Source organism: Olea europaea, unplaced genomic scaffold (assembly GCF_002742605.1).
Source record: "Olea europaea var. sylvestris unplaced genomic scaffold, O_europaea_v1 scaffold2097, whole genome shotgun sequence".
In the NCBI taxonomy this organism is placed as follows: Eukaryota; Viridiplantae; Streptophyta; class Magnoliopsida; order Lamiales; family Oleaceae; genus Olea; species Olea europaea.
This window is the reverse complement of record NW_019238906.1, coordinates 85,747-96,814: the sequence shown is the minus strand read 5'-3', so window position 1 is coordinate 96,814 and position 11,068 is coordinate 85,747. Positions and strand designations below refer to the sequence as shown.

Genomic DNA, 11,068 nt, shown 5'->3' with positions numbered 1-11,068 from the left:
ATATTTGTATAAATATAAGATCCAAATCTGATATCAAATACCTAAAAAACTTATATAGTGGACGTAAGCCTTGCAATATTTCTTTCAATAACCTTTCATTTTATAATGAAAGTAAGGGTCATTAGATTTGATATTGTCATTCGCTTTGACCGTTTAAGCCATATTGGATGCGTTTTTCAAAGCCCCTTATTATTTTCTCTTAACACCCTTAGAGAAATCAATGGTTTGTCCACTATTAACTTTGATATTGGGTTCAACACTCTTAAGCATGTTCAGCAACTCAATGAGTGTGCATTCGAGTTTATTCATATTATAATTCATTATTAATATAAATAACTCTCTGACAGAGATTGCAGAACTAAGTTAATACTTAGTTCCTGGTTCTTGAATGAACTTAATTGAGACAACTTCTCAATGCCAATTATCTTCAGTGTATGAGCATTGACTAAAGATTCCTCTGTCACTTAGCATTCGTATAGTTGCTCAAAAGTCTCATGTCCTTCCACACATGATTACTATCATACAACTCCTTGAAATGAAAAATCATGTGTTAGCATGTATACTCTCATGTTGCTTTTGTAATTCAGTTGACGTAATGTAAACATTAGACATATTGCAGTAATATTGTCATCAATGTGTTAATATAATAGTCACATCTTCCTTAGTCGAGTCATCGGCAAATGTCTCTGAAAAGGGCTACTAAAGGACATAATTAATTTTTCTCATGCTTGAGAACGATTCACAGATTGCGGTGCCAGTTAAGAAGATTCAGTTTTGGTTGTTGGCATCCAATTATACCATTCAAATACATATAGTTACTCATAATTCAATATAAATGACGAAAAGAAAAAGAATAATATGTAATATGCATCAATGAATTAAACATGTACTTTTATTAAATTAATTATGCTCCCACTGTTTGACTCAAATTTATGACCCTCTCGAATAAATTTATGGAATCCATACTTGATTCCCAGTAGGTTAGGATCCCATCTGTTATATCAAGGTCTTGAGTGTACTAAACAAATCTTAATATAACATTTTGTTAGATACTATTATTAATTGTATCTCCATACAACTCTCAGATCATTAAGCTACAACTCTTTGTCTTCACATATCTTATGTGTTAGCTTCAAATGCCTCTAAAATTTATCTCCTTAAGTGTACTCAACAAAAGATAATTTTAGTTAAGTCGGACCCATCATTCAGAAATATCTAATATTTCATAGTGTCAAACATATTCCTAATAGACCATCCTTAAGTGTTCTCAACAAGTTGAGACGATTTGGAACTCTGATTTTTCACTGTAATGATGAAAGGAGAATAATAAATTGACTTAATATTTTATTGAGGGGTTTTGCATTCAAAAGTCTCATCAACATCGATATAAGCATATATATAATTTCTTAAGCATCAAACATGCAAATAAACACACACACACACACACACACACACACACACACATATATATATATATATAATATAATAATAGTGTGGACGATTATGAACTTTTACTATCTAGTTTTCCCGAGCCATACGGAAGACTAGTTGGTCAATTCCTATGGGGTATATCATTGAATCAATATCAATGCAACATCTCGATGGTCTCCTCCTCTCCTTGTTTCTTCAATTAGTTCAACTGCAACCTGTATCATATATTAGTTGGCACTTATGCCAAAATGAAAATTGGACCTGCAAGCCCATAACAATAATGATAACAATAATGGACTTTCAAATCCAAAATGATTAAGAGCTCGAAGTCTCATAAAACAAGAAGAATAAAATTAACCATTCAACACATCTATATGGTCGAGTCCATAATTGCCCATTAATGATACATTCATCACATAAATGTTTGCCTATATAATATCTAATATTATGTGCAAATACGTTTCAAGTTTCCAGCAATTAAGGTCTTCTAAACTATTTTAGACAAATGGATCGAAAAATTAAATAATCAATTAATCATATTAATTAATTATTTAATTAGCAGGCATATTTAATTAAAATCAAATTTTAATTTAATTACCGAATTAGAGTCCAGCTCTAATTCCACAATTATAGGGCGGGACTATTTAATTAAAATCGTATTTTAATTAAATATCAAATTAGAGTCCAACTCTAATTTCAAAACTTAAGGGCATTGATTTTAATCAAAATCAAAATTTTAATTAAATATCAAAATTAGAGTCCAACTCTAACTTCAAGATTTTAGGGCGAGCTTATTTAATTAAAATTTTAATTAAATGTCAAATTAGAATCTAATTCTAATTTCTAGAATATATTCGGGTGAATAATTAATTAAAATCAAATTTTAATTAATTATTGAATTAAAGTTCAACTCTAATTTAAATTGAATTAATATTTTAATCTAGGATAACATTCATGAATAAAATAAAATTCAATTTAGAGTCAAAATTAATATTTAAGTCAAAATCATATTTTAACGAAAATATTAAAAGTTGTCAATTTTAATTAAAATTTTAAAATGGGGCAAAATTGAAAGTCTAGGTCAAACCCATTTAAAAAGTCAAATTTAAAACCATTTAAAATTTAAATTCAAAACACTTTTGAAAATTGCAATTTGATCCACGTTTTAAATTAACAGCCAGTTATTTCAATTTCAAAAATTTCATGACTGACCTCCATTTAAAATTTTGCAAATTGACCCTTAGATTTAATTATACCCCTAAACCCATATTGTGTGTGGGGGCCTACAATTTCAAAAATTGCAAACGTGGTCCCGCCTCCAACTCACCCAAATGCAATTTGAAAACCTTGGGGGGTTTTTTTAGGCCCTTCTCTTCTTCTTCAAGTTTCAGGGAGCGATGATCGACGCCGTCCCTTAATCTTCGTGACAGCGCGCGCTGCTGCTTTCTCTCGCAGCGGCATGCTTGTAGCTTCTGAAGCGGCCAGCATGCTGCTGCAAGCCACCAGTGCCGTGTTGTCACCTGACACGTCCTTCAAATTTTTTATTATTTATTTATTTTTTGTTTATTATTATTATTAAAGTATTTCTTATGTGTTTTTCAAAAACAAGTTTTGAAATTATGAAAAACAAATTTTCTAAGTTGCTAGGTCCATGAAAAAGGTATAACAATCAACTTTTTATTGTTCAAACATGCAAAACAATTTCTAACAAAGACAAACCTGGCTCTGATACCACTATTGAGAATATACTTATCATGCACAGTGAAAAATAAAATAAATTTTAATTTCCACCAAGGATAATTTTGTGTTTAGATAGAAATTGTGATAGAAAATTTACCTTTGTTGAGATCTGCAAACCTTTTGTTTTTCCTTTTGTTCCAGCAACATCGATTTGCCACCCACAGTTGTCTAATTGTCCAGTTTTCAATAGTAATCTACACAGAGAAACAGATTGTGACAACTAGGGTTTTTCTTTGGTAGCAAGAATAGTAATTTTTTTCTCTAGAGATCCAAAACCTTAGCTACCTATTTATACAAACCCAAATGGGTTTTCTTAACTCGACCCAAGATTTAATTAACTCATTTAATTAAATCTGATCCATGAATTAATTAATCCAATTAATTAATTCGGGCTAATAAATAAGTAACCCAATTAATTAATATATCCAGCACTTGTTAAATTAATTAATTAGTAAAACATAATCTTCTAGATCTCCTTTTGTGTATGGCGCATCGGGTTCCCAGTCACGATGCCTAGCGATGTGAATTATTATTTTGATCTAATCAAAATTGATAAATTAAAACAACCTTTTAATTTATCAACTACTCATGTTCGTCGTCCCAAATTGACATCTAGTAATGTGTCAAGACAATACTTGTGACGAAAAATGTCACGTGGTATGACAAAATCAAATTCATTCGTTTACCGTGAAAATATAATCCCTTCGTCAATATGAGCCGATCAATTACGAGATATGGAAGTGTATCAATCCCGATTATCAATCATATCTTTCATTCCACTATTAATTCAATATAAATCGAAAATCCCTTTTCGACTTCTGAGTACACCTTGGCCAAGGATTTCGTTATCGACTTAATTGAATGAAATGCAGATCATAATCTCTTACTATCTAAAAGTGACAAATCCTCTATTGGTCATTCATAACCTTCATATGATTTTTGACATACCCAAAAAATGCAGTATTAGCGGCTCTTGACAGAATAACATCCAATACCGCCAAAGTATGCCTGTTCTCATATAAGGCACCGTGATGACCTCAAGTCAAAGGACCAATTCCAATACCGAACGTTAGAAATTAACCACTGACACTCAGATAGTTATTCATGTGAAATCTCTTAGTGAGTCTCCAATATTTTGTTCTATAGCAAAACATCTACGTGTTCATTCAAGTGTCACCATGTTTTAGCTTGTGAGATTAGCTACTTCCTTCACAAGTAAGAAATGTCACACGTGATGGTTTATCAGTAATAACAATATCCATATCTAATCGTTACTTACAACCACGGATGATTTAAAATTCAATTATATGTAATTTGTATCTCACAATCACAACTCATTGTGATTAACAAATCACTAAGATTTGAATCTACGGACTCCATTATTCAATTCAATTCAATATTGATTAATTAAATAATAGATATGCCATAAGATTGCATCAACTGTATATTAAAAGTATTTATGTTCAGAGTTAATTGGACCTAGGGCATAATACTTACATTGTCCATAGAAGTGACTGGATCTCAATTTAGATGAGGAATTGGTAGACCAAAACTAACATAGCCTATTTTAGTGACTAACCATCTAGTTGATTTGGATCTTCCACTAGATCTAGCACTGAAGCTATTGGAGTGACACAAAAGAATTCACATAGCAAAACCAAATATATTAGGAATAGTATCTGCTGCTTTTGTGATTATTGTAATAATGATCAGAATAAAAAATTTTGTGATAAAATGTATCGTTAAGGAGAATAATAATGTAGCCTCGTGGAACAGCTGATGTTACATATATATAAGAGGGAAAAACTATGCCCTTGTTTGAGCCCAATTTTTGTAAGGAAATGTGTTTTGAAATAGTGGTTTTTCGTATATATATATATATATATATATATATATATATATATATATATATATACATACTTGATCATGTTAACTGAAGCATTAAATATTACATAACAAGGTTGCATATATACTTGATCATGTTAACTGAGATGGCCATTTGAGATCCTTTTATCAGATTTTGGCTCTAGTGGAGAAAGAGTAGCAACAAGGTCCTTTGTACTAGATATATCTATGGTTCATATTGCGTCACATTAAGAGGCAAGACCAACAACTATGTTAGCTTCTTCAGTAGAAAACTTCCCCTCCAAATGTGAATCCATTAAAAGAATAACGTTCTTGACACTTATCAAAAGCCTACATACAACCAGAGTTGATCAAATTCGTAGATCAACATGATATCTATATTTGCTGAGAAAATCAAGAAGACTTCCTACAGTTAAAATACTTGAGATACTAAACTTCATGCCCTGTTGAGCATGTTAAAAAAGCCTTTAAGATCCTAGACTTAGCTCTGATTTTGTACTAGATTTATTGCTGGGTCGGACCACGACCCTAACCACATGACTCCTTTCATCAAATTTTATCACATATAGGATGTCAATTGTGGGTTGTCTCATTGCATCGCGAGAAATGGGAAAATGTTAACCTACGAACTAGCCTTCATGGTCATGTCAGATAGTGTGTCTATGAATTGGGTCAATTGTAACCCTCTTCATATTTCGTCCACTGTTCATGGATATTTTGATTTTTGAGAATGTTCTTTTTTTTTCAAACAAATATATATGATCTTAGTCTGAATCAAGCAACTAGAAAGATAGGTGTTGTGGCTCAAACAGTTGACTTATCACTTATTAAAGTGTGCTTCCAAAATTTGAGTCAAAATCGTGTTTTCAAGTTGACACTTTTGTTAGTGGAGGGTTTTAACTGGATCTTGACATGTAGCAACTGGTGACCGTTTGATTGCATTCTAGATACTTCCATCCTTATATTCAGACAGTGACTCTTTGACCGGCACACTTTGAGAGAATTTCTGGGGTTGCTTTAGTCTCTTCATCTTCTTCCTCTTCGCGAGAATCCCTCATTCTTCGTGATTAGGGTTTTGAGTTCTTGAGTGTTCAAGTGATTAAATCTTAGTGAAACATCTGTAATACTATAGATCTACATGCTACTGTACTATGTTGTGAGTTTTACGTAATCTAAGTGATTCTTGCAAGCAGTAGGATTTCTGAGAAGATCTAAGAGATCTTCTTCAAGTTCTCGAAGGAGTGTGATCTGATTCTTCATTCTTTCTAAAGATAAGTCTTAGTGTATCGCCCCAAGTTTTATCGACTTAAATTTTGAGGTCTTACCGATATCATTTCATAATCATACTTGAAGCGGAAATATTTAATTGGAAATTAAAACTCTTAATTTATTGAATACTCAAATACTGAATTAAATAAACATAATGTCATAAAGTTCAGAACATTTGATGGATAAAAAAAAAACACACACACACACACAAAAAATTCGCGCACCGCTCAGCCACCATCCACGTCGACCGTCCTAACCTGAAATGTTAAAATTAAAGGAGTGAGTAATTGATACTCAGTAGGATACATGTGCCCAAACAATATAATAACTTTTAAAACATAAATTTATAACATTCCATATCATCATTTCATCAAGAGCAATTGGTGATCAATCCAATACTTTAACACATTTGAAAAGACCCGAAAGAGATCTCACATTTCATTTCACATGAACCCACAGGTCAATTAGCATCTCATGAAATAAATCATGTAGGAAAATTATGACATTGCAGGACAGAGCACTTGCACATAGTATCCTACCTCGTTAAATCAACGAATTTTTGAAAGAATAATCCAAGAGAATATTTCGATTTCTAGACTTCTGCAGCTACGTTGAACGTCATTAAAGATGGAGAAAGGGATTCCGCTTTTAAAATATGTGTCAACAATTTGACTTTTGCAAAATATTTATAATAATAAAAAAAGGGAGTCTTGGTGCCTTTGAAATTGAGAAGCCGTGTATGTGCGTGGAATAGATGGACATAAAGAAGCAAGGAAACTACTGAATTTGAAGAACAGAACCAAAATCAAAGAAATGGTGTTCTTGGCAAAATATGTGTATGTCATTTGTATTTATAGGCAACATAAAGTAGTTTATAAGGGTTAGGATAATTTCTTTGGATTTTAAATTTTCAAATATTGATCTCTCTATCCATATGCGATTTTCTTTTAAAAAAATACTAGACATATTTATTTACATGCTATATAAAACAAGATTTGTTACAGATAGCCTTTTGTGATTTAAACCAACAATTTTTTTTTTTTATTATTAAGATTAGATACATTCTCAACTCAAAGATAAGTTAGTCACACACAAGAATCATATAATAGAAATTATTTGAATTTAAAAATCGAAAACTCCTTTCATCTATTTATATAGACGGTTAAGATTTTTAAAACAAACAAGCAAACTTACCACATGGCAAAATAAAAATAAACAGATTTTGGTTACGTGGATTTAAATCAATTAACAACTTCGATAGGATAGAACAAAAATTAATTGTATTATATAATATAATACTACTTGTAGCATATGTGCACCAATGGGAAAAAATTGTTTTGTTACAGTGGGTATCAAATGGAGAAAACAGAATTTGGGTAAGATCAGTTCTTAAACATGATTATATAAAATAATATTTCAAATGGAGGAACAGAAGTGGATATGATTCCATCTTTTTCAAATTATAAAGATAAGTGTGATTAAAATATTATAATCTTTTGCTAATTATCTTAAAAGATACATATTAAATACATTTCTTTCAATTGATTTGTCTTGGGCTTAACTCATACGACCTTATATTTTCTTGAGCCCAACCTACATTGTTTAGTTCGGACTATAAAATGAGCCCAATATCGATATATAAAATTTCATTCTATTAATACTTAATTATTTGGCCCAAATAAAATAGGAATTCAAAACTTATTTCCTTTTGTCCACAATTTTTCAAAATATAACAATATAACAAACAATAATTTTATTCTAAAATTTTCAGGGCGTTATACTTTTTCACCCCCTTAAAATAATTTCGTCCTCGAAATTTTCTTATCTAGGTGAAAAGTCATGACCTTGATCTCCTCTCTCTAGACTTCAAAATTTTTTTACCTTCTTCGCAAAGCATCACATTGTCGCATAAAAGTTTCCCAACCAATCTATTACTAAAATGGCAAAATATGAAAAGAAAAATACTTCATTTATTTCCTAAAAGGCATATGTTAGCTATAAATTGTCTTCCATTTATTCCTATCCTGACCTCTCTATCTAATTGATTGGTATTAACTGTACTGCAAATGGGATATTAACCTCTAGAACACTAATGGCTTCTTTGCAAACAATACAAGATTTAGTAGTGAAACTAGTATAAATAGGGAGTGAGCAGCTCTTGAATAAATAAGAACATACACAAGCAATTAGGATATTGATAGAATACTTGCCATCATGTCCTAATTCTCAATTGCCTCTTGCTGGGTTAAAGAAAAGACTCTGGCTGGTCCCTTTTTGCTTTGATCGTTGTCCCCTTTGGTGTGGGTTCTGAAAATTGGTAGCAATATGACCCTGCTTTCCACATCGATAGTATACATTCTTCCCATGCAAACACTCACCTCTATGAATCTTATTGCACTTAGGACAAGGAGTAAGAACATCATTCAGCCTACTTTACCCTGACCGCCTTTCAAAGCTAGCCCTCTTATTTTGTCCATTTCCTTTACCTTCGTTCGGCGCATTCCATTTCCTCTTTCCAGAAAATTTAGTACTTTTTTGAGTTATCTGATCAAGTTCTAGTCGATTTTCAATTGCTTGAGCTCATTGTAGAACCTTACCGTACGTGATGAATTCATGGGATGCTATGATTCCTCCAATTTTTTGGCACAATCCGAGTTCAAACCTTCTAGCTTTCTTTTGCTCTATATTCACTAGATGTGTTGCATACCTAGAAAGTTGTTCAAACTTTCTTTTATAATCGACCAATGCCATCTTTCCCTACTTAAGTTGCAGAAACTCTGTCTCCTTACGGTCTCTCAAGGCTTGTGGAAAATAATTTGCCATCACCTCCTTCTCAAAACGTGCCCAAATGAGGTTACATTGTTGTGCCTTAGTCCTAATGCGTGAAACAGACTCCCACCAATGTCCCACTGCATCAACTAGCATAAACTCCGTACATAAAACTTTTTGGGAATCAGTGTAGGAGAGATGCTTGAAGATCCGTTCCAAACCCCTTATCCATTCTTCAACTGCCAAAGGGCCAGCCATCCCATTAAAGCTAGGGGGCTTGTAACAAGGAAATTGTTCCACGACTGAGCTTGTAGTGTTAGAGTTAGTTTGTGCATTTTGAGAAGGCGCTTGCATTTGCTGCCTACCAAGATCTTGCACAGCTCTCAACAAATCCCTAAACATAGCAGCTTGTGTTGGTTGATGTGCCATTCCTTTAAATCAGCCAAATAAATTTTGTATTAGAAATATTCGAATGGAAAAACTCAATTTCATAAAATTTTAAATCTTAGAATACATGAGTGACGATTAAAAGAAAAAAAAAACCTATGGATTATTTCAAGTACTGATTACATTTTTTTTTTTTTGGGATGGAAGAAATTATTTATTTAAACTAAACTATCTCTAGGTTGCTAGTCTGCTGAGAATCTACTTAATCATGCACAACGGAAATAAAAACAGATTTCAATTGCCACTAAGGATCTCTTTGTGTTTAGATAGAAATTATGATAGAAAATGTACCTTTGAAGAGATCTGCAAACTTTTTGCTCTTCCTTTTGTTCAGTATTATCGATCTGCCACCCACAGCTGTCCAATTATCTAGTCTCCAATGGTAATCCACACAAAGAAACAAATTGTGACAACTAAGGTTTTTTTTGTGCTAGCAAAAATAATGAATTTTTCTACAGATCCAAAACCCTGGCTACCTATTTATACAAACCCAAATGGGCTTGGCCCCTCTCCTAACCCAATCAAGATTTAATTAACCCATTTGATTAAATCCGGTCAATGAATTAATTATAATTCGGACCAATAAATAAGTAACCCAATTAATTAATTTATCCAACGCTTGTTAAATTAATTATTGTTAAATTAATTAATTGGTAAAACACAATCTTCCAGTTCTCATTTTGTGTGTGACACATAAGGTTTCCAATCACGATGCCTAGTGATGTGAATTACTATTTCAATCTAATTAAAATGGATAAATTGAAATACCCTTTTATTTATCACCTAGTCACGTTTGCTATTCTAGATTGACATCTAGCAATGTGTCAAGGCAATACATGTGATGAAAAATGTCACGTGGTATGACAAAACCAAACTCGTTCGTTTATTGTGAAAATATAATCACTTCGTCAATATGATTCGATCAATTACGATATATGAAAGTCTGTTAATATCGATTATCGATCATATTGTTCATTCCATTTTTAAGTCAATATAAGTCGAAAATTCTTTTTCGGCTTATGAGTACACTTTGACCAAGAATTTCGTTATCGACTTAACTAAATGAAATGTATATCATAATCTCTTACTAAGAGTGACGGATCCTCTATTGGTCATTCACAAACTTCATATGATTCTTGACATACCCGAACGACGCCATATTAGTGTCCCTTGGTAGAGCAGCATCCAACATCACCAAAGTATGACTGTCCTCATATAAGGCACCATGATCACCTCAAGTCAAAGAACCAATTCCACTACCAAATGTTAGAGTTTAACAATTGACACTTAGATAGTTATTCATGTGGAATCTCTCAGCGGGTCTCCAATGTTTTGTTGTACAACAAAACATCCACGTGTTCATTTAAGTGTCACTATGCTTTAACTTGTGAGATTAGCTACTTACTTCATAAGTAAGAAATGCCACACATGATAATCTATCTGTAATAACAATATCTGTATCTCGTTAAAACTTATGACCACGGACGATTTAAGATTCAATAATATGTAATTTGTATCTTACAATCACAACTCCTTGTGATTAACA

The 11,068-nt window shown here is 32.2% G+C and overlaps 1 protein-coding gene across 1 annotated transcript; it reads right to left on the bottom strand.

Moving 5' to 3' along the window:
• Positions 1-9,063: 9,063 nt before the first annotated feature.
• Positions 9,064-9,504, bottom strand: LOC111380123. Its single transcript, XM_023003597.1, has one exon. The coding sequence runs from the start codon at positions 9,502-9,504 to the stop codon at positions 9,064-9,066; it is 441 nt and encodes a 146-aa protein (XP_022859365.1).
• Between the last annotated feature and the right edge of the window lie 1,564 nt (positions 9,505-11,068).